The 25,805-nt window shown below is 35.8% G+C and overlaps 1 protein-coding gene across 5 annotated transcripts in view; it reads right to left on the bottom strand.

Annotated features, from left to right (window-relative positions):
• Positions 1-25,805, bottom strand: part of GRM8 (glutamate metabotropic receptor 8) — a 316,036-nt gene that overhangs the window by 168,415 nt on the left and 121,816 nt on the right. For all 5 annotated transcript variants that reach the window (XM_021555217.3, XM_021555218.3, XM_021555222.3 and 2 more), the window contains 3 exons: positions 6,176-6,311; positions 5,553-5,707; positions 4,564-4,701 (listed from right to left, as the gene is read on the bottom strand). In XM_021555217.3, coding sequence (XP_021410892.1) covers positions 4,564-4,701; positions 5,553-5,707; positions 6,176-6,311 — 429 coding nt within the window. The remainder of the gene's footprint in view (positions 1-4,563; positions 4,702-5,552; positions 5,708-6,175; positions 6,312-25,805) is intronic.

Below are 25,805 nucleotides of genomic sequence, written 5' to 3'. Positions count from 1 at the left end.
TGAAAGAGTATTCTGCAATATCTTTGTTTGATTTTCAGATATTTGTATTCATCCTTTTGTATCCTTCTTAAGGAAGACAAGATCTAGAAATCTACATTAAGGTGGGACTGACAAGTAATAGCTCAACAGCCAAAGTCAGAGCTAAGAACAAGTCTGGTCAGTTCACATTATTTCTAAGTAATGCTAAGTCTTCAACTACCAGAAACTGGTCCCCTGGTAGAGTCAACTGGGAAGCTGAGGATATGGCAAAATTCCATACAGGATGTTACATTTAAAGTAGAGCAAGAGGCATAGAGTCTGCCATCTCCTGAAACCAATCAGGAGATGAAGGAGTGAAAACCTTTCCATCTCCTCACTCCTCTCCACAGAGAACCCAGTGCTAGAAAAAGATTACTGAAGACCCCCAAAAGGATCATGTCTCACTAAAGATGCTTTTACTGAATATGGAAAACCTACACCTTTAATAAATATGTAAAGTAAGGCTTCTTGTAACCTGTAGATATGGTTTATTTAGATATATATATATGGTTTATTCTTGGTAGTGCTCCTTTCTTTTCCATTTTGTTGTAGTAAGACGAATGAGTTTTCTCTGCAAAGGCCTTTCTTCTTCCTCAAGTAAAATAGTTTAAGAGTAGTCATTGAATTATTGTTTCATGCTTACTAAGTTCGAAACATTTAACTTACTAAAGCCAAATTTGATTTTTTTTTTAATTCCAGAAAAGTCAGAACAAGAAATCTCTAATATTTTTCAATTAACTATTCTAATACTGAGGATTTGTTCAATGTACACTCACATTCAGAAACATGCAGAGCTAGCTTCAAATCAATAGTGGTAAAAAAATTACTTTTTCAAAGTTTAGGTGAATCATTGCCTTCTGTATAATGGCAAAAGTCAGAAAAGAAACAAACAGGCAAATTCAAAAGAAACTTATTACTTTATGTATCTCCAGAGCACAAATTCTTATAGGAATAAGAAGCAACAGCAATCACAAATAAACAGGATTTCAAGATTCAAATAAACTGTTCAAATTATTACAATGCTAGACTGCAATAGTCAGTAATGTATAAGAAAAGAAAAGGTAAGAAGGCTTATGCCCTTGTGTAATTCTTAATCTTAAAGGAAGATAAATTCCTTTCATACTTCCAGTGCTTAAAATACTGTTGATTTTACATTAAAAATAAAAGAGAGAAAGGTTTTTCACTATTAAGCATTTTCTAGTATCTTGATAGGGAAAAAATTGCTTGAAATTGGATTAGGCCAGTAGCATCCTCACTGCAGGCAGCAAAAATTTATAGCTATGAATAACTTGACTAAATAGAGAACAGGGATATCACTTTTGTTGTTGGGAATTACAAATGTTATATGAGAAAAAGATTCAAGTACCTCCTATGTAAGATAAACAGTAAGGCATAATAAATTACATCTTAAGCCTGAGAAAACTTTAAACCTATCAGTTTGCCTTTTAATATCATTGGAGAGAGATTTTTACAGATTGTGCCTGTATCTTGAGCTTTTGGATTTCTTTCATTGAACTACTGGCTACTGACATCACAACATCATGGAATCACAGAATCAAAGTTGGAAGAGACCTTCAGGATCATCTAGACCAACTGTCAACATGGCACCAACATAATCACCTCTAAACCATATCCCAAAGTGCCACATCCAGACACATCTTCAAGACTTATACAGACAGTGACATGATTTACAAATTGGACTCGTAGGCAAAATAAAAAGAGAATCTTATTTTCTGCAGTGCCCAGATAAAAATACAGGAAAATCAGAATAAATGGTGTTTTACATGCAGTCTTCAAGTTCTGAACTAGAGATAGGAATACAGAAGCACAGAATCACACAATGGGTCAAGTTGGAAGGGACCACAATGGGTCATCTGGTCCAACCTCCCTGCTCAGGCAGGGTCATCCCAGAGCACGTGGCACAGCACTGCATCCAGATTGTTCTTGAATATCTTCAGTGAGGGAGACCCCACAGCCTCTGCGGGCAGCCCGTTCCTATGCTTGGCCACTTGCACATGCCTTTTAAGAATTGAGCTGAAAATCAGGACTAAGACACTACACACAAAATATCAGAGGAAGCTCATTGCAAGGAAAAATGGCAGTGGGGATAGGCTGAAGTTCAAGGATTTCAATATTAAGTTATAAACAGCTAAATGTAACAGCTCTTATATTCTTATTAAAATTTGGGGATTCATTCATTTTTTTTTCACTTACCACCATTGTTTCAGAGCAGACTCGGCCATGAGGTAATGCCTTTGGCCTCTCAAGGAAAAGATAAATTCATGGGTAGGATATACTTTAATTTTTAGCAGACATAGAAGATCATAGTACATACTCAACTGTTTTGAGGGCTGTGGTATGAAGAACCAGCCAGGATTTCACTGCTGCCTCTCTTTTGTGCATGAGAGGCCCTGACAAATGAACTTGGGTGTGTCAAAATATCATTTGCAATTCTCAGAGTCTAAATTGGGTTGGGTGTCATTCCCCCATTCTCTACTTATCATTTTCCTTAAATCACAGGAGGTTTATTTTGAACTTACTATCACCACCAGCATCACTTGATTCAGTTTAATTAAAATTACCATATTTTGTGTACTTTTGTTACCCAACCCTTTAAATTTGATTTACATAGGCACAGGGATCATGATGAATTGCCAGTTTGTTCAGATCTGCTTCTGTTCAAGTGGCAAGCCACTTTTAAGTGGTTTTAATCAAGAGTCCTATCACTCATAGGTACTTTGCAGAAGAATTCCATGTTTTTTTCCCTGCCAGTTAAAATGCACATGCAACTGTCATATGAGACCTCTCATGTCTTTGTCCCATCACTGAGTACCATGTTAACTTTCTGGGCACAGGAAATATGTTTTCCTTCTATTTCAGGTTCAGAGAACATACCAGATTTTTTTATTTCATAAAATATACAGATATCTGTTTCAAATTAGAAATTATTTTGGATCAAGATACAGACTATGCATTTCATACACTACTTTTTGGTAATTCAATTTGGCAGATGTGATGAGGCTGAGATAAGTCATACAACCATCTGTGGTAACATTTAGAACTTCCTAAACTAAACTACATACACCAGTCATTCCACCTGAAGAACTTAAAAAACCCCCATCTATTATCCACTTAAAATAGCAGTAACAAAATAATCCCTTTCCAGATGTGGGGAACCATCCAGCTGTGATTTACTGCTATATGAACCAAGGCCAAGGAGCAAAGGATTAGAGTAATGAGCTATCATTTAGCTCAGTGAGGAACTGAATAGTATCCCTTTTTTGGTGAAATATGTGGTGAAAGGCAGAAGACAAGGCGTTGCTGAAATGACAGAGTGAATGCATGGCTCTGATATTTCTGTGTGAGTTGTATCTGTGACTTCTGAAGTCCAGTGCAGTAAGTGCTTGAATTGATGGTGCAATATACATTCAATAAATCTGATGGTCCAGAAAGTGCAGGAATCCATGTTCTTGGAGACTTCATAGTGCTTCTGTCTGACAAGCTCAGGACAAGTGAGGTGCTGGCACGCAGAAAGTTTGGAAGGGCACCCTTATAACAAAGGCTACATGAAGGTGTCAGCAAGCAGCCAGAAATCTTGGGACAGCAAGTGAAAAAAAAGCTAATGTTCCATGGGGAAAATATTATTTGGTGAAAGAGACTTCCAGGAAAATCAAGGCACATCACAGACAACTTACGTATGTAGTGCAGAAAAATTGCATAGTGCTGCTGGCACTAATCACAGAGATGATGGTCACAGCCAGCAATGCTGGGAGTGGTGGCAGTAATTAAGGAAATGACACAAGGAGCCCTGACATTAGGTAAAAGTGTCTACACAAGAAGTAACATAAGCAATCTGCTGTAGCCAAAGAAAGTAACATTCTTGTAATAAACTTTTCCAGTAACAGCAAGAAAACAACATCTCATAGGGAATATCAAAGTCAGCTGCTGATGTGCCTGCTGTATTAGGTGTCATGACAATTGCATCTGGGTATGATGTTTGAGCAAGCACGTTTGCAAAATCTAGTGACAATTACTTCAAGTTTTTGCTCAAACTTTATAGAGGCTTTCAGTTTTATAATATGCTACAGGATCCTTCTTTTACACATGGGGAAAAGTAATAAAAACATATTGATTTGGTTTTTCCTTCATCCTCAAACACAGTTTGTAAACTAAATAAGGAGTTCAAGACTTGACCTATCATCAAGACCTCAGTAGTTTAAACATAAATTTAATTTTCACTGTATATACTTCAGGGTTAACAATATGAAAGTTATCATGATGCACACACTTGCTAAAAAAAAATCATACTGACAACTACAGATAGGGTTAGACAGTCATTGAATTTGTGCAAATTAACTACTAACTTTCTCATATATTGTCCATTAACTTTTTCTTCAGGTTTAATAAAAAATGTCACACTTTTTTTACAACTCAGCAATATGCATTGGAGAACTGAAGGGAGACAGAAAAGTGATTAAAAGAAAGCAGCTCCTTTCCATCACTCCTATAAACAATTTAGAGATAATTTTTTACTTTAACAGTTACCTGTGCATTTCTTGATGTTGCTATTTCTTTTTCCATGTGATCCTAACTTGCATCCAAAATTCTCCTCCCAAAATTCTGCAAACCAGACATTTCTCCGATTGTTAGCAAGTGTTCTGCTCCGAAAATATCTATCAAATCCTACATTGAAGAGAAGTGAAAGAAGCACTAAAATATGTACTATAAAAATAGTACAAAAATATAAATTTAAAGAAAATATCCATTTTTTTTATAAATATAAAAACAAGAAAAAATTCTAGGCACAAACTATTTTATGAGCACAATAGCACCTAAGGATTAGATTTCATTTCAAGGTCACATAAAATCATGGAGTAGCTCTTTATTGAACAAAAGGATGTCCAGGACACCCATATTTTTTTTTCTATTTACATAGTTAATTACACCTGTTGAGAAAATAAAGATTCCTACTTAAACCTGATGATGACCAGCCTTACCCCTGGAATCCAGCTGTCATAATGAAATCATGACATGGGTAAGCACACTTACCCAGACATAAGAGATGATACTATATCCAGTACCCTCACAGGAATAAGGTGCTGCAAACCAACTCCCACTTCATCCACCAAGTAAGAATCTTTTTTAATACAGTAGCTTCTTAAAGTAAGTTTAGGAGTGGAAAGTGGGGCACAGATCAATCTCCTCCCCAGAGAACAATCTGATTCATTTTCATTCACCCAATACATATTTGTCACAAAGAATGACCCAGCTATGGTTAAGAAGGTCTCAACTACAAGTGTCATTATTAGACCTCATTATTAGACAATTACAAGATTGCCTAATTGCAGATTCATCATCTCCTCATACCAACAGATATATTAAATTATTTTTTGATCAGGCAAACTCAGTTGGTTGGAAATCTTTTCCTGAATTCCCTGTAATCAAGGACTACATGATATAAAATATTTTTAAAGAGACCTAAAGCACTTGAACTTTGACAGAATATGAAAGGTTTGTGCCAGATGCATCCTTACCATCTATGGATGTTCTTTTAGGTAGAATGGTTACTGCTCCTTCTGCAATCTCCTCCTGCTGCTGGACTGGTGAAATTTTTGACCCCCAGCTGTCTGACCCAATCCAGAGGAAATGTCCAGACTGATTAGCTTTTTTGGCTGCTTCCAGTACTCTCCTGTAAACAAACAATAAATGACCAATTAAACAAATTCCATTTACAAAGAACTTGAGAGACCCAGCATTTATTATGGCTATGCATAAGCTTACAATAATGAATTAATCTATAGTTTTCACAGTTTAAGGCATATTCAACAACAGCTGTAATGAACTCAAGATACAGTAATGCACAAGTTAATTCATTTTGTCTTTAGCCATATTTTTCTAGCATTCTTACTGGTTTCTTCCTTTTCAGTTGACAAATAACTATCTATTGGCATTGCATTCCTAGGATCTAGTCTGGGACTATTCAGAATAAAGGACCAGCCCACTCTATAATTATAATTCAGATTCTTATCATCAAATTTTCAAGAATTTTTACATAGGACTGAATCTGAAACTTCTTTGTTAGTCTATTTTTCACCAGCCAGCCAAGCATCTTTGTGAAGAGGAACATCTTCAAAACAGAAAATTAGGAAACAGGCACCTAATATCATCTTCATTTGCAAACATGATCACTGCTCGAGCATTTGGAGTTTCCAACAAGCGCTTAATGATCTTTTCAAATTCTCCTGGTCTTGGCTCCCGAGGGATTTTGAGTGACTGAGCAATGCAAACACCTCCTAGGAAAAATTGAGAGGAAAAAAAAAAAGAATTTTAACACAGTAAATATCCACACTTCAAATAATTCTTAGCAAACCAGGCAAACAGACAAGAAAAGGTGCTAATCTGAGATACAACAGCACAGCCAAAAGTGACATTATCTATGTGTTTTGCAACATGTTTTGTACAGGCTTACACACTCGGTTCATTAAAGAGTGTAACACAATTACTTTATATTTTAGATACATTTTTAAACAACATTCTGAGGTCTGTTGTCCAGCACCACACTCTGGCTCAGCTGGATCAAGCTCCCCAGACCTACCTCATCTACGGCAACTGAGAACCCAGCCTTGCCACAGCACTGCACTGAGCCATGGATCCTCAGTTTCACAGTTACCTTATGTTCAGCATGTGGCTCTTTGGGATCAGGTACTGTCACACACCTCTGCCTTGTCAGCAGGGAGTATGGAGCAGAGAATATATACAGATCACTTTTAATTGTTATTATGACATTCTTAAATGAGTTGTCTTAATTATTTAAGAAGCTGTCATTGAACATTCTAAATTACTAATCAGCAAATGAACACACACACAGAGACTATATTTATATTTCTTCCTGACAGAGGGTGCTGATTGAAATCTTTGCATTTTACCTGTCAAGTAAAAAGGGCTGATTTCTACAGAAACTTAGTGATTTCTTATCACTTTCATAGACCATTTCAGGGGAATCTCTACTCTCCAATAATAACACTGTGTTTCAGCATGCAAGAGAAAAATGTCTTGAGCCTGTTTTGGGAATCACTAAGTCCATATTGCTATCAGTTTCCAATGCCATAGGTGATCTTTCTGATTGTTTACTGATTTGCTTATTTTAATCATTTTTTCTCTAAGAACTACAGCCTGATTCTCATTGCTACATCTAACACCCACCAATGATTGTTCTTGAATTTTTTTATTCCAACCATAAGAGCCTATTGAGGGGAATCAAATCACTAATAAACCCAGAAAATTTTAAAAAATGAGAAAATATTTAGCTCAGACCAAAGGAGACAAGTTACTAGACAAACACAAGCAAACTGTACATTTTGTATCCCTACATCTAAATACCTCTACACTGAAATAGTTTTCAGTGTGAATAAGAATGTGTTTTAAAAGAGATGTTCTATTTTAATGAGTTTTAAAAGAGGTCCTCTATTTTTAATGAATGCTGGTATTTATCTTTCGATGTATAAGATCATTTGAGATATGTACATTTCTTTGCATTAAATGCAGTTAGTCACCGTTAGATGGCTGTGTTTTGTATGGGGAGGCTTTCCAACTTTCTCATCCATCTTATTCCTCCTATCAAAATGTTAGAATTCTGTTTTTCCAAAGTACTTCACAAATTAGGTTGATGAACACCTTCAGTGGTAGGATTTGAACAAAAACAAGAGTCCAGTCAGGTGAAACTTGGCATGTAGATTAACATGAAGGTGTTACCAAGGTCCCTTGTGTAAGCTTTTTGAAGCTTAATGTATTTAATCCTTAAGCAAAATAGACAAAAAAAAAAAAGGTATGTCTGAAGGTATTTTTCTTATTTTATCAAAAAAATGAGTAGGAATGGTTCAAAACTGTCCCAAATCTGTCAGTGATTAGGAGGCACTAAGACAATGCACTTTATGACCTGCTTTAACTTTTTGGCCAGCCTTGATTTGGTCAGGCAGTTGGACTACTGATCATCATAGGTCCCTTCCAACTGAAATTTCTATTCTATTCTATTCTATTCTATTCTATTCTATTCTATTCTATTCTATTCTATGTAATATTTCAAAAATGCTGGGAATTCATTATCAGATTTTGTGCTGCTTTTGCAGAATCTCATTGACTTCAATAGCTCTCTGAAGAGGCAAATCCTAAGTTTGAATCAAGTTTAGACATGGCATAAATGAAGCATGGAGCTATCAACTGCCAGTGTAAAAACAACAACTTTCAAATTATATCACCCAGTTTTAGTCACAGGCAAGCATATCACCTTTTTCAGTTATGCATCAATTACTTGAGGTGTTACATTATTATTTTATTCAATTGAGAAATTGATTCTATAGTACAGGCTTTTCCTGAATTCTTCTCTGCTTTACATGGAAGAAATAATATTTGCAAGTCAGAATACCTGCCATTTCTAACAAAAATTGTTTGTATATAGGTCCTTACCATCCATAAATAGCTCAACAATATAGCATAAATAATTTACTCTTATGTGCTATAAAATGGAACATAGAACCTTTTTATGGCAACAGATTTTCTCACTTTTTTACAAATATCCTGTCTCCCCATGATGGAAAACTCATTTGCCAATAACAAATAAGCCTTTATAGCAAATGATCCTTATATTTACCAGGTATTTTTTAAAATCTAGTAACGAAAATATGGACACTTTATTGTGAAAAGCTTTAACTAATTATCTAAGCTATTAGGCTATTAGCAATAGACACTTCAAAGTCCTTTCTTTCTTAAGTACCAGGGCTGAAATATAAAAGAAATATTTAGCAGATATCCTGTAAATTTAACAATCAGCAATTCACTGTTAAAAAAAGAAATGCTTAAAAAAAAAAAATAAATAAAATGCAAAGCACATAGCTGTCCCCAAAGTCATTCAGCACCAAAAGTAAAACAGATCCTAAAAATGATATAAAGGAATATTTTGTTACCTCATACATTTTGTAAGTGCATTTTCCAACTACTTCTATTCATGCAATGGCCCTTAAGGAAAAAAAGTCATTCTACCCACATAAAAATCAAATGCAAATATTACAAAATGCATATCTATAATAAACTATGTACATCCATCTACAATTTTTGTGAAATGGATATCAAGCAATGAAGAACTGCAGTATCTAAAAACGCTATTTTCAGTGAAAATAGTGTAGAAGAAACATCATTCCATCATTGCAGCAGCAAGTTCAGTCATGACTGTACTGTGCATCTTGGCATCTCTGCATTGAAGAATGTGTTAAGTACTACCAGGAACATAATAAAATGCACTTCAGCCTTGTTGCTACATTTATAATTAATTAGGTAGGCTATCTCCAACACACAAAACACTTTGTATACATCCTTACCTATATATTGCATATACAACTGTTGCTCAAAAAAATAACAGGATATCAATTTTCAGTTAATAATGAATTGCTGGAACCACAAAGGTATTCACAACATTACAGCATCAAACTTCCTGGCACCCTGCTGCCTTTGAAACCTACAGCCTGGGCTAAGTGCCCAGACACAGAGAGAGATAAGCCTAGGAAAAGGATCCCCATGAGCCAGCAAACTAAATAAGGAATAATTATTCCTCCAAAATAGGTTGCAAAGGTACTAAAAGGACAAGTTTAAGGCCAGTAGTTAGGATTAATCTCATGAAGTGTGAACAAAAGAGAGATTTCCCCAAATCAAGAATAAATAGGGCTTGAGAACAGATGTCTCATACATGATGCCAATGGATTTACCACTTGCTGCAGAGATGCCAAAGGGCAGATGGTTCAGACATCTAAGGTCTCAAGAGACTTTGTGGCTCTGAATTATAAGAACAAATTGTATTTCACTCCATCAGCATTTCTAACTGACTTGGCATGATGACTGCTTGTCTCTGTTGCTGGTTTCTAAGATCCTTCATTGTCTGGGGATGTACTTTAAAAAAAAAAATGCATTGGTCTAAATCTCCCTTGACTAAAATGATGATAAATATAGCATTTGTGTAAGGAAATGAGAGCTAACTTTCTTCTTACTGAAGAAAAGAAAATTATATGTTTAAGCCCCATCAATTAAAAGGACCTATGATGAGGCTTCAGAGAGTGCTGCACTAAAGTTATTGAGGTAAAGAAGGGAGAGAGCCAGACAGACTAATTTCAGGTAGCTACTACAAACAGGCATCAGTAATTGTAGCCACTGCTACAGTATCCATTTCCTAATTCATATATGACACAGGAGATGAAATTAACACTTTGCATCTCTCACACATTTAGAGACATTAAGAGGACACTGAAGGAAAGTAGCTCTTTGGCTACTGTGGAGGAAAATAAAGTCTTACCACCAAATTCTGCTAACCCTCTTTCACCTGTTTTCAGATTTGTAAAGCCGAGGTTGTCCTCAGTCAGCTCAGAGCTTGATTGGAGGAATAAAACAGTCAATATGAACTACCTTGTGTCAGTGCTGACAAGAATCCATTTGTCTTCTGTCCAGCAGCTATTAAGTGCCATACCCAGCGCCTGGGGCAAGGGGATGATAAAGAGGAGAGCAGAGGTGGGAGCTGGAAATCAGGCTTAAGGCAGGAACTGCCTTATTCCTGATAAGGGGCTCAGTCCAGCCCCTCCACACCGTGGTTACAGCTGGAAATTCATGTGCTTTTAAAAACAGAGACATAACCAGACTTGGTCTACAACAACACATTTTTATCTATATTGAGATAAAAATCACATATTTAAAAAATTGTTCCAGGCTAGGCTTGCTTTGCTTGCAGGTAGTTTGCATCACACAACTTGTGGGAAGACAAGTTATCACTAAACAAACAAACATAACAAAAAAAAAAAAAAAAAAAAAAAAAAGCGACATATTTGAACATATTGCCAGTACAGTGGATAAATAACCCTTTTTTTACGGTCTCACAACAATGTGACAAATGGAAAAAATATGGCTAGATAGTACCCACATAATTTTAGTAGGCAAACATAATCATTTTCATAATAATAAATGCTGATTTTTGCCTGTGTGAGTTTTGAAGTCATGAGATGCCATGCTGACTATATGAGCTTATGTGTGAGAAGATATTGAAAGTGTATTTGGAAAACAGCAAGCAGACTTGGTAGAAAACTTGCACAAAAAATTAGTTTCCTGAAAAAAAGATTGAATGGTGAAGCTAATGCAAATAACAAGGTTGAATTTTCTCCCACCCCAGCTGGGATTCAGTACTACATTATGGATCAGCTAAGTAGGATATATAAGAATGGTCCCTAGTTTTGTATAAAGAAAGTTGAAAACCATTTTCAGTTCAAGTGATCATTGCTGGGATCTCAATCATACTACTCAGAACCATTTTACCCTCTAAACTATTTCCCCATATAAATATAAATAGCCTTACCATTGTTACAGAAAAGGGATCAAGTGATGCACTTTGACAATCTATTTGTCAGCATAAGAAGCTATACCCCACCTGACTCAGTACACTCAGCATTGCAAGCCAATTATTCCATGAGAGCTTCATCACAAATCACACTGTTCCTCAAAAAGATCAAGACAAATAGCCAGGCCATATCTGGGATCCAGTCCTACCTGGCAGGAATTTCTCAGGTGCCTACATGCCCTTTTTACTATGAGTTACAGGCCACTGATCATTAGGCCAACAAAATTTTAATGTAGGTCTGTGGAAAGTTTCCAAAAGACATTACAGACATATGTGAAGGCAGAAAAATTCCTATTCCAAGTAGAAGCCCCAGCAGGAAACTCATTTGAGACCCACAGGGTGCTGCTGCAGGCAGACAGAGTCTCTGACAGAATACTGCACACTCCCAACAACATGACATGACACAGAAGAACATAAGGAAAAACACACAAGTGCATTTCTCCTCCTCTTCCAGTCCTTCCACTGGTTATATTGAAAGTCTAGAAAATCTAGACCCAGTGATATTGAAAGACTGTTCCAATTGCCAGGAACCTAGCTCAATATGAAGATCATTGAAGATACTAACTGCAAGATGATCCAAACTCTGGTTCTGTTGACAAAAATCAGAATATTTATGTCATTTAGGGAATCTATCAAGATATTCCTTTTAAGCAAAGAGTTCACTATTTCCTGAACTTGGATGGTAAGAAATCAGAATGCTAAAGAAAAGGTAAGTGATTGTTCTGCATGGGAGTTTTACCGGTGCTAATAATCAGCCACTTCTAGCAATTATTATTTAAACTAAAACCAACCTGCCATCCTCTTGTGTGTCCCTAGATTCCCTTAAGAATCATTTTCTATAGTATGAGTAAACAAGGACTGACACCTAGGAAGACAGTTAAAACTTGAAGATAAAATTTCTCAAGCAAGAATTCAAAATTAAATTTCCTTAATGCCAAAGTGCTGTTGCTAGGAGGTCTGAATGCATTTTATCCAGAGCTACCTTTACTTAACTTTACTTAACTACCCCAAGAAATTATACTCTCACTGATGCCACTGTGCAGACTTCAGGGCAGTTCAGCTTGAAGAGTAAGAACCTGAGCATTCATCATGCTCTGTGCTTGCACCAAAGCCAGTGCCATGGCATCTTGTCTGCTATTCACATCTAAATCTGGTTAAATAAAATCCCATTCCAATGCATCTCTTTGTTGCAGACACAAACTACCTGTATTACAGAAATAGAACAAATTCTTGTGGCTTTTCATTTCTCTAGAAGATCACCAAATACCTCAGCAAAAAATTTATTGACTTCTGCAAAGGCAGTCAACTCTTCAGCCAACAATGGCAATACTTTCTGAATAGAAAGAAATGATTTTTTTTTTAAAGTAACATAAATAGGAATTTATTCTGAATTGACAAAAGTGGCACTTAATATCCAGTACTTAAATACAATGGAGGAAGAGAGGTTTTTTATAACCTTTGAACAGACAAAAACATTCAGCATTTCAAACCCATATATTGCTATCTTATTTCCTTCACTTAAGTAAAACTGTATCTCCTCAAAATCCCTTAATATTTATGACAAAGTTTTTCTTATTGCACAAGCAGGTTAGTGTTGCTTTTTCATTAACATGTCAGTTACAATTATGAGCTTTTCTACTCAGAACTAACAGCTGTTAAGAAATCAAAGTCTCTCCTTTTTTATTACAATGTTTTAGAAAAGTCTTTCTAGCAAAAGCCTTATTGTTGGGTCTTACATTTATTAATTTTTTTTAAAAAAAAAACAAAAACAAAAACAAAAAAAAAAAAAACCAACCAAAACAGTTAGAAAGGATTAAGCAAGACCATGAATGAACACACAACATTCTGATAAATACAACTCACACATTCCTTTTGAACCTGTTTTTCAGATTCCTATGTGTACTCACAGGCATACAGCCATGCATATTTCACAAGCACATGTGCTCACAGATCCTTACACTGTGGTCAAAGCAGATGCTAATTCTAAAATAGAAAAAGAAAGAATAATCCAGCTCTGCTGCTACATGAGACCATTGGCTACTGGCTTCAGTCATCAGAGTCAGTCTCTGAGGTGACATGAAACAGGAGAGATTTGCTATTTTGCACTTCCATTCTGAAAAGTAAAACATTCTCTTTCCATTTTTCTTTTTTTCTTCTCCCAGAAGAGACAGTTCCAAATGTAGCACCACATATTCTGTTAACACCAGCATCTGATGGAAAATAACTGCAAAGAATATTCCCACCATTTCCAGACCTACAGATTTTTTTTCAGATTTGAAAAAAAAACCCAACCTACAAACAATACATTTTTTTATCCTTTGATTTTTAGTGCTATTTGTGTAAATGAAAGCCGACTTTGACAGCCTTGAAAGTGAAAGGCTTAAAGAAGAATCTGTAGTGGAGATGTTTATGAATGGGTAAAAATCACTTAGACGCTCAAAAAAAATTCTGACAAGAATGAATCCTGGAAGGTTTAGAGAGAGGATATTTCCTCTCCACAGTGACTCCATAGATAATTACTGCACAAAGGATATGGGATGCCAACTCAAACTCCAAACCAGTGCCATTGAAATAGGCCTCCACATACATTTGCTGGTCAGCTGTTGCAATGCTTTCAGAGCCATATTTTTTTATCACCACAGTGGATAGAAATATTTCCCTCTGGGGAAGCATTGTTCTTGCTACTTAAATATTTAAAATTCATAGATGTATAATATGAAAAAATAAACACACTGTAATTTTCTGTTTTCTGGCTACATGGAAGGTACAGCCTTAATAAGGAAAGGAGACCCCAAAAGACAAAAGATAAATTTGCGTTTTTTTTTTTTCTTTTCTTTTCTAAAGATCTGGGGAACTGAGGATATAAAAAGAAATTTCATCAATTCTAAAATATTTTCAAATTATGCTTTTAAAGTAACATCAGTTCTGATTTATATAAAAGTAAATAGCATGAAATCAAAGTCTCGCACGTGGTTACCTAAAGTATTTTCCTCTAAAAGTAAATTTGATTAAATATAGCCCTAATTCTTTCCTCCATTTCTCTACACTTCCCAATATTAATGGGCCTGACTACTTGCAAAGATTTGGATTTGATATGTTTATAGTTGAGATGCTAATAGCCAATTCAAAGACATTCTAGAGAAGGTTCAGACATGAAAATCAGTTCACCTCCAAGTATAGGTCCCAAGTCACAATCCACAATAGTTCATAGATGATTGTGAAGATGACACAGAAGCTTATAGCATTCTTTATAAATATGTTTAAACAGGAAAAGATAGTCCACCACAAGAAGGACTGAATTTTGTTAAAACATTGATTTCTAAATAAATAAAATTTTTCTTCTTTTAGAATACTTTGCTCCCTTCAGGCCTCTTTAGTTTACCAGTTTTTATTCCATGTTCCACCTTGTTTATTTTAAACAAGGTGCTATAAAAGAGTGCTTTCAGTTAAGTTGTCCTGGGTTGTCTGATTTTAATAGTAGGCTGCTATCCTACTTCTTCCTTGCATGCTTCTTAATAGAACTATAATGGTGTTCAGGGATTGTATTCAGTCACCTCCTTTGAACTGAAATTCTGTACACAGGCAGGAGAACCCAACTTTTAATCATACCTTCGAAGAAAAATAGCAGCTGTGATTAATGTTCTCCTCCTGAAACTTCTTGATCTGCTTTGTAAAGATATTCCTCTTTTTTGTGATCATAAAATAATCCCAGTTTTCCTGTATTAAAAAAAAAAAAATTTAAAAAGCCCTTCTGCTTTTTGCTATCTTCAAGAAGATACGTAGCAAAATCAATTTTTATCTTTCTTTATGTATTTCTGTAGCCCTAAAGTTTAATATGAGGAATTTATTCTTAAAATTAGGCATGTGTTATTTAGATTAGGTTATCTCTATTCATCCAATACTTATTTTCTTGTAATTTGAACTATGAAAATGGCTTGCATATAAGGAATTACTTAACTTTAATGAAGATAAGTCTGAGTTTGACTAGGGATATTTGAGCTTGAGTGTGACATTCAAAAAAAGCCTCAACTTGGAAGCAGAAATTACAAAAAAAAATAGCCTCCAAAAATAACTATCATCTAATTCTATTTCTGAAACTGCAAAAAGATCATTTGTTTCTCAACATGAAATATACACACAAAATTGTGAGGAAAATCAAGAAAGGATCACTTCTGACAGGGAATCTTGTAGGTAAATCAAATGCCAAGAAAGTAAATAGATATAGAGTCACAGTCTCCCACAACAAAATGGAGACGCACAGGTAGAAAATGGGGTTTACTGCACAAATTCTCTCTACATAGCCTACACTGAAGTTAAGCCCTTGCTAACCTTATTCAAGTGCCTACTTGCAACCTGGTGCTCAAGAGGCTTTGTCTACTTCCATGGAAATTCTCATCAGGAGCCATGCAGGAACAAGGTGAAGTTTCCTTCTAAGTCATGATTATCTTGCAGAGATAACATCACCTATGAGGAGCTCTGTTCATCAATTAGACCAAAAGAGAAAGATTTTTCAGCCCTAAGGAACAACATTCACCATCTACCTTGGCCTCTTCCACTTAAGAGTGATTAGAATATTTTTCAAATACCTAGCTTAGCTTTTGGAAAGGCAGTTTCATTAAAAATTAAATATTTTGCACTTGTTTGAAAATATTTTAAAGTATGAAATGACTTAGTGATTGTATTTCTTATTTTAACAATATTTAAACATTAAGATAAAATGGGGTCTTTTTGGGTAGTTTTTTGTTACTTTTTTAACAGTACAAAATAATATATCAGCACTATAGAGATAAAGCAATTAAATATTTGAGAAATAAATGTTTTAATTTTTGTGTATTTCTGAAATTTCACAAAACAAATTTCAATACTTAATTTCTTTTTAGTGTCAGAGTTTTCAATATAATGGAAATACAATTTCTGAGTGGTTGCTATGTAGTGAATCAAAGAATTCTACCCTGTAATGTCTGGAACAAATGGTTTCCATGAACTACATATAGTTAAAAAAATAAACATTTTAAGGCATGAAGGGTAGCCCACATTGCTGTAGAAGTTTCTGAAATTATTTATAATCATCTTTAAAAATCATCTGGAAAAAAAAGTCCCTCTTAATCTGTTTTTAATGTTTCTAATATCAGTTTGTAAACAATTCAGTTTGGTTACACCTTTTTAGCAAAAGAGATGAACAGACAACAACCTCCATGATTCTTCCAAACACGTTAACTTGCATATTATTAAGTTTTGTTATCAAGGTATAGCAAAAATTAGGAAGGCTGACTTTATTTAATTGAGTATCTAGGCTGCAAGTTACATTTTCAAAATTCATGTATCTATATCTATCTATTTTGGTATTAGCACCTAACTATCTGACTTCAAAGTTCTTTGAGAGGTAAACACTTGGGTAAGAATACAATTAGGATCTAAAAATATTAAGGAAGTTTATCTGCTGACTTCTCACCATTGTGGGTAATAAAAAATTGAGGGAATAAAGCTAAATCTTTTCTATGGCTTCAGGTCTTTATATTTCTTTACACCATTTGAAAATATAGTGATATTAAGAATCAGTAATTCTTCTGTAACACAGCAGTAAAATGAAGGAGTTAGTGACTCTGCAGCCATCCACATTATATAAACTTAGAGAAGTCTACCTTAATTTAAAAAATGCAACTGAATTCAAGTTTACCACACAGATCCTGTAGATTTAAGAAAGTTTGCTGCACTATCTCTATGCATTTAATACCAAGGCCCTTCTGTGTATATGCATTTAATAACGAGTGGTAAAATGTCTCTTGAGAAGTCCAGGAGTGAGCAGATCAGCTAATTGGCATTTCCTGAAGCATGCTGGGATAAAGGATTAACTAAATTCATAAGGGTCTAGAGAAAACAAAAAGCATTTGGACAAAAATGACTAACCAGGAGTCATCCTCAGACAGCTGCAACAGGTATGAGAATTTATAGCTGAAGTAAGCCACTGGAAAATGCTCAGAAGACCTATGCATGCAATCAAAGAGAGATTGCAAACTGAACAGAAGCATGTAAGGCAGGTAACAACAATGTAGAAATATTGGGACAAGAATAAAAGCAATGAAAAGGTTTTAATAATAAATGCTGAAAAGGTACTTGCCTGTTCTTGGACAAAAGATTCTATGTACACGCAGCAGTGCAGGCAGCTCAGTGAGCAGCTGCAGGGACAGCTTCAGGTTGAGCTCTGGGGGGACAGGAGCCTGAGGCAAGAGGCAGTGAGCTGGTGCCAACCTTTGGCACAACAAAGGGCATGGGGACCTGTGTTGCTGCCAGGAGACTGGGCACTAAAAATATAAAAGATGAGGAGTCCTTGTTTGACTGTGGAGTGACCATAGGGCATGAAGCAGGGCATCCAGGTGGTCTGACAGTGACTGGGATGGCCAGACAGGAAAGCTACCTTATCATATAAAATAAATTGCAGAAATACAGCAGTGTTTATTTTTATTGAATATCTAATCACATCTGTTTTTTTTTTTGTTTGTTTGAGGACACAAATACCAAATTAATCTTCTGAATTAATCCTACCTTGTAAATTATACAGCAGACATATACTAAGGATTCTGGATAAGAGGTCTGATGAGTTATCTGATATGGATCATTATTTCTTTAACAGTGGAGATGCTTTATTGGGAAAGGACCAGAAAACAGAATTAAATGTTATGCAGTCTGTCAATAGTTGTATTAGGACAGGATTTAAACCTACCTATCCTTTTTTCAGATGCTAGAAACATGGCTTCATTTTCACTAACATTGTGAAAGGAACAAAGGCTCTACATAACATCAGTCTGAATAATGTGGCAAGAAAGCTGCTATCCATGCAGGGAGAAAGAGGAAAAACCTGCTCTTTCCATGCAAGTGCACAGGTAATGTAAAATCTGGAAAGAATGCCAGCCAGTGGGAAGAAGAGGTTTTGTTCTCCTAGTCCAAACCTGGAAAGTCTCAGCTAGAATATATGGATCTCACTCAACAGTATCTAAGCTACTCAGTGACATCAATGAATGGTTTTAACTCTGTTCAGAATTAACACTACAGTAAAAGGGAAATCTAGATATCTCTACTAATGTAGCTATCAAATGGAAGAATGGCTTAAAACATGGGAAACAAAGCAAACACTTAGAGGGTTGTTGGACAACAGTTTAATAATTGCCACAGAGCAGAACTCTTCTTTGTTTTATGAGAGATGAAAACTTGCAACTGCACTGGAGGTTTATTTCTATCTGTTTTAATATTAGAATACTCCAGATCTAACTTATTTCATGCAAATAATACCTGTACTACAGTAAAGTGTCATTAGCTGTAAAAGAAATGGAAGGAAGTAGTTGCTTGTCACAGATTACATATTCATGGAATATAGTAACTGACAAAAGATGTCTGCATTTCACCCACTTCTAATATAAGGTTTGATAGATCCACCACATTTTTTAGAGAATGAGACAAAAAACACGTCAACAATGGCACAAAAAATATAGTCACCAAGTACAAAATTGCTTTTATGAGCATTGCACAATAATGGACATGATTATGCCATTAACACAAGATGAAATAAAAGCCTATTTCAGTGTGCATCTAGTCTCCTCCACACAGACCTTTGATCAACAAACTATCTCATCAAGGGCCTGAAGGATTTGTCTCTGTCCACACTACTCATCTGATCACATGGTTTCTGTAATTTGAGACAATTCATCATATGTAACATTTTTAAGCATCCTCCCTTACCTTTTTCTTTCTCCCAAAAGCTATCAAAATTATACCAGATTAAAACCTATTATTCATGGAGCACTTACATGTCACATATTATAAAAGAAAAATACAGAAATACATGTTTTCAGGACTAATTAATTCTTAAATGTAATGCCCATCAAATCTGTCAAAAGATGTAATGGGGAAAATGAAGGTACTTCAATTTACTCTGGGTTATATCTTGAAAAAAGATATATGATTCACTCCATGTACTCATGAGAAAGAAACTCCACCTTGCAGTGACAAAAAATCCATTCTATTTTTTCACAAAAGTAGTGAGTGAGGATAAAAAAATGACAATAACATACATAGAAGACAAAGAGAAGATAACAAAGCAAGTAAGGACTGGAGAGATGTGCTACAATCACTCATTGTTCAGTGTAATGCACAAATAATAGTGCTGATCCTAAAACAAAATCTTTGGCAAATGCCTACTGCTAAAATAATAATACACCTTTGTTTGCAATGCTTTATGATTAATCACTGTCAGGTTTTGGAGTGGGAAAAAAAATAGGAATGAATCCTTTATTCTCCAGACTTTCAAAGAACTTTCTTCTCTGCTTATTTAAAGAAGTTTCCCTAGTGAAATACATACTCCCGCTATGAAAAAAGTAAAGGAACAAGGGTCTTCCAAACCCTTAATAATAAACCTACTAAGAGAGTTTGCATTGAAATTAAGTCAAATGTGTATTTTCAAATCCCAGAAGAATTCAAAAGAAGTTGCTAGAAATTTAATTATTAAAATTTTTACTTTTTCATATTCTGATTTCTGTTAGCAGCCAAAATAGTACAACTTTGAGAATATTTTTGTCTAGATTAGAAAGATCACAATCAGCCAAAAATGTACTAAGTTCCACTGGATTCAGTATTTGAAGAGACAGTATCCCTTTCCTTTAGAAAGTTTTCAGTGATGGAAGGATGGGAAAAAAGGAAATAAATTTTAATTGTGTGCAGGTTTTGGCTGGAATAAAGTTAAATTTCTTTGTAGTAGACTGTGCAGTGCATGTTTTGGATTTAGGACAAGAATAACGTTGATAACACAGGGATGCTTTCATTATTGCTGAGCATTGCTTACTCAGAGCCAAGGACTTTTCTGCCTCACACCCCAACCCCACTGGCAAGGAGACTGGGGGTGTACAAGGAGTTGGGAAGGGACACAGCAGGGACAGCTGACCCCAAGTGACCAAAGGGGTATTTCAGATCATATCGTGTCATGCTCATGCTCAGCTCAGTCTTCTGGGGGGGCAGAAAAAATGCTCAGCATACAGAGCTGGGGGACATTTGGAGTGATGGTGTTTGTCTTCCCAAGACACTGTTATATGTGACGGGGCCCTGCCCTCCTGGGGATGCCTGAACACCTGCCTGCCCATGGGAAGTGGTGAATTAATTCCTTGCTTTGCTTGTGTGCACAAGCAAAGCACCTTTTAAACTATCTCAACCCATGAGTTTTCTCACTTTTACCCTTCTGATTATCTCTCCCATCCTGCTGCGAGACTGAATGAGCAAGGGGTTGTGCAGGGCTTAGCTGCCAGCTGAGGTTAAGCCACAACAAATAGCAAAAAGCAAAAGAACGCTCTGAAGAGCACAAATCTGCCCTCTGTTTTCTTGTGTTTGTTTCTTGCAGAGGGTCTAACTTATTTTAGAACAGAGTAGCCAAAAAATGAAAATTAAAGGAATATGGGAGGAAAAAAAGAAGATATTAACTGCAGAATACCACTCCTGATAGCTTGTCAGAAAATAAATTTAATTTCAATGAAGAAAGCAGCATTATATACAGATACCAGTTTAAGGCACACAAGTCGCCATGTAGAACATCTGTGTGCAAGACAGGTCAGGGACAGTTACCTTGCTGTGCCTGTGCATTTCCACACAGTGCCATGTGCACACAAGGTCTACTGGAATCCATTCCAGACATTTGTGCACAATCTGCAAGACATGCCCAACTTCAGATTTCAGATTTAGGCTCCTTGGATTAATGCATAAGGATCTCAGTGTCCAGATATAAACTCATCTGAGTTTTTGTAAAACTGTAAAATGCTTAGTCTGAGCTAGGCCTTTTCACAAAGACAATTTTACTTCTTGATAAATAAACTAATCATTGGCAGGTTTTCCATATGAAGTCAACCATGTGCATAACTCTCCTAGTAACCAAAGTCTAGCCATTTTCCACTCAGACTTCCACAACTTTTCCTCTCCTGTGAAACTTCTACTTGCTTCAGTTACAATTCGTCCTTGCATAGGTAGAAAAACATGAAGCATGCGATTACAGTTGGTAGGGAGGAAAGGATTGGAAAAGGGACCCTAAGGGCCTTCAGCTTCTCTTTTAATCTCCTATCTCCAAAAAATACATTCACAATACAGCGTTGTTGTCTGGAAACTCCCTCTGGATGAGAATACCTACAGAAGAATTACAGTGCTTCACAGAGCCTGTGCTTGTTTCATGCCACACCTCCCCTCTGTCCCATCAGAAAGACACTGTCCTATGCTGTCACACGTGAAACAGGACAGGAATGCTTAGTCTCCTCACCACTATAACTGTGGTCAAGACCAAAAGTACTTAAGGAAGGAAAAGCATCTGTCATGAACCTAAAGAGATTCCAGCAGCAAGTCTTTGTTGTAAAATCCTATCTGGAAAAAGGACATTAAGAGCACAAAACTATGTGCAATAGAATTAGCTATTGATTGGCTTTGTTTGATGCTGATTTTCTAATTGGAAAATAATATATTAATATCCTATAAATCACCTTTAACCATCTGTGTGGCTGTTAGATTCAGATTAGTCCTTTAGAAGCTGAAGGGCAATGCTGCAGATGACAGAAGTCCAGAGGCAATCCCACATGGGACTTCCTAAATTGAATTCCTGCTCTCACAGTGTTGCTATGCTTTCCTCCAAGTTGCATGCCTCAGATTGGCATTGCATGCCAAGCTTGACTAGGGCATAGTGAGAACCTGATTTAAAATCAAAGCCAACAGAGGATTTTTTTTTTTTTTTATCAAGACACAGTGAAATTATGCCTATGGCATTGGAGAATTTACAATCAGTCTAGGTTCCTTGAGACAGAAGCAGTGAAATTAAACAGACAAGGACCTATCAAATACTAACACAAGGACATGCACATAGAACTGCCTTCTGAAGTTGTAAATTCTGAGAAATTATCAAGATCATGTCTTAATAATTAACTTTGATTTTATTCTCAGAGCTAGAAAGGAAGAAGCCCAGTTTCTCTCAAGTGCTAAATCTAGTGACTAGCAATGGAAGGCATAAGAAAATATTTAAATTATACCCCAGACTCCTGGTATTTTCCCATTGAGCACCTTCAAATTATTTTCAGAATATTTGTCAAAGTCTCTCTTCAATTCTTCTCTGATACTTCTGTCTACAAAGTCAGGGTCATCCTTTCCAAGCATGAACCAGTATGGGGGGATTTAAATGACTCATTCAAAATCAGTTTTCACAGACAGGATGCAACTGGGAAAAAAAAAAACAAAACTGTGATGTAACTTTGGTTATGCAGAGTTCCACTCCACTAAGAGATGGATAGCAATGCTCTGTCAGAAATAGGCCCTGTTCATTACAGGAAAACAGCATGTCCCTGGGCAGTTACAGTGGAGTTTGAACACTTGGCTGGTTTCACAGAATCTTCAGAGAGAGATGAAAACTCTCAGACAAACATCAACTTCTCAGACTACATATGGGTATCAATTACCTCTACACACTTTGTTGATAATTAATAATGAAAAATGAGAAATTTAAAGAATAAATGATTTGTTGCATTATATCACTGAAGAGACTAGGAAAAAGGCCTATTATAATAATATTATTATTATGACTGAAGTCTAGAATGGACAAAATTATTTTCTTCTAATAATGTTGTATATATATGACAAGAAAGAATACTGTTTTTCATCTCTGCAGAAGGATTTAGTTCCGTATTTTTATTTGGAATAGTCTTTTTTTTTTTTCCCACATTTGTGGCTGAAAGTTCCCTGCCAGCTGTCATTTAATTAAATTTTGCTAACTGAGCTCACTGGATTTACAGTTGCAAGGGAATCTCTACTGGAGAACAGCCATTATGGGTCTGACCAAAGGTTCATCTTCCCTGATAGTCCTTTTCTGGCTATGACTCATAGTGTAAGAGTGGAAGAATAAACATATGTGTTGACACATTGTTCTAGCCTTCAATAATCTCCAGCTCAAGGGCTTTTTCAGAGAAGGTGCCCTTATGCTCATCAAAAGTCCTTGCTAGAATTTTTCTTCATTAGTACACTTAGTCCCCCTGAACACAGATAAAAGCTATAGTAGATGGTCCAGGGGTTCCCTCAATATCAATAAGTCTAAAGTTTACAGAGCCTAAAGATCAATTTTCTTTTTACTTTTTTTCATTATTACAGTCTTATGCTCCAAAAAATATAGTTTGATCCTAATGCCATGGCAAAGTCTTCCCAACGTTGTATGTACTTTGCAGCTTTGCCTTCTTGTTAAGCTGGTGGTCTTATTCATCATATACATCCATCACTTTCCCCCCTCTTTTTGGAGCAGACCTGCCAAGTATATTTAGATATATTTCTATGCAGCTTCCCAGAATATTCCAGTATCTAAAACTGTAGATATATTTTTATATCCCCATATGTGCGTCTGCATATTTTTTTCACGGACCCCAGAAAACTGGCTAAGAAAAGCAGCATATGCAAGAATCTCAATGTACAGGCATATATGCACGTCTCTAAAGGCTGCATTGAAGTTTTTTGAAGTAACAAGTTCTTTAGTTTCTAGGACAACTGAAATCAAGGACCAGATATATCTGACAAGAAATTCAGTACTCTAGAATCAAGAGAACTTTAGATTATTTTATGAATGACTCAAAACACTAATTACAGAATAATCCCAGATATATTTTCTTAGTGACTTTTTACAGTAACCTAGCAGTTATCTGGTAGATACTGAACCCCTTCTTACTATATATTCAAATATGGTGATTTTCTACATCTATTTCTGTTTGTACCAATCCAGTAACTGCAGTGTTTTAAAGTTCTTGGATGCTGAAAAAAAATTTTCCCCATGCATCTAAAATATTTGTGCTTATAACAATAAATTTAACAAGAGAAAACTGGTTACTGATTTGAGTTCACCAATTTCATTAAGTTTGCTTCCAGAAGTCCTATTTCATACTGCATAGCTCCCTCTGAAGTCACCAGAAGGGTTTCATTTTTCATAGTTTGTAATGTTCATTAGATATTTATATGAAAAATGAGAACAAACTATGCTACAGTAGATAGAGCAAAAACAATTTCATAGGGCAGTAAGCTCTCATACTCCAGGGCATAACCCTACTAGTAATTTATAGGGTTAGGAAGAAGCTTTGCTCTCCAAATTATTTTGAAGAGAATACAATTAAATGTTAAGTACCTTCCATCAACCTGTCCATTCAAAATACAGTATCACAATTTCTTTGCCTGTATCTTTGTGAAAGCAGCTCCCTGCCTCCCACCCTTGTTTGAGTGACATCCACAGCAACCTCTCAGTTCAGACTGCTCTCAGTACAGTCACATAGTCAGAGATCAATTGAACTTGATGATGATAGTTTTTAGGATTTAAAATGTGTTTCCTAGCCTATTTACTTCTTTGTTTTACTTTATTCTATTTCCTAAACCACTTTTCTTTATGGTATGAAATGACCATTTTGTTTCAAGTGAGCAAGGCAAAGCCTCTGTGTATTGCTTTCGTATTTTATACACCCCCCTGAAATATACCTACATTTGAAAGTATAAATTATCTTCTTCCCTCATGTTCACATGAACTCTTATGTGCAATATCTAAAACCATATTAATAATATTTATCCAAGGCTTGCTGTAAATGAAGATTAAAAAAATCCTTTTTAAATGTAAAAAGGTTAAACATATAAAACACATGTAATTATCTACCTTGTTATTAATAGACTGCTGAAAAAATGTTGCAATAAGTAAAACCCTTTGCTCACTGCAACCACTGATAAAAGAAATTTTACCAGATTTAACTGTCCGTATAGTGATCATTATTCTGATTGTCCTTTTAATTCAAAGGTGCCTTGCATTTCCTTAAGAATGTCTCTCACAAAATTCCTCATCTATAACTTTCTCCTTTGGGTTGTTTCACACTTCTGTTAAATAGGTTCAACTTCATACAGTGGGAAAGGAATAAAAGTAAAGGAAAGGAGAAAGTGATTTAAAGTTTCCAGGAGACTCCAAACTGAATGCACACAGTAATCTAAGGGCCTTTCACTCAATATAGTGCAAAATCACAATCCAGACCCAGAGTGCAGCACAATGAACTGTGAAGGCTTGGCCATTTAGAAGTAGAAATAGCCACTCTTCTTGTTTCTCATTTCTTGTAGTTTGTCCAATTTTAAATGCAACAAATAAGGCAGGCAATTTATTATCATCACTCCTTTCATCCAATAACCACACAGTAACCACTGCAGCTGGTTTTTACAGGTGAGAGGACTGGAAGCAGGTCTTGTGGACCATTTCATCAGTATCAAAATGAGCTGGTGTCAGCTCCTCATGAAGAGACAAGCATGAACATCCAGTGAGATAGAGCAGAGGGGCAGCCTGGGCTGCCAGGAG

Source organism: Lonchura striata, chromosome 5 (genome assembly GCF_046129695.1).
Source record: "Lonchura striata isolate bLonStr1 chromosome 5, bLonStr1.mat, whole genome shotgun sequence".
Classification (NCBI taxonomy): Eukaryota; Metazoa; Chordata; class Aves; order Passeriformes; family Estrildidae; genus Lonchura; species Lonchura striata.
This window is presented reverse-complemented; position numbering and strand designations above follow the sequence as displayed.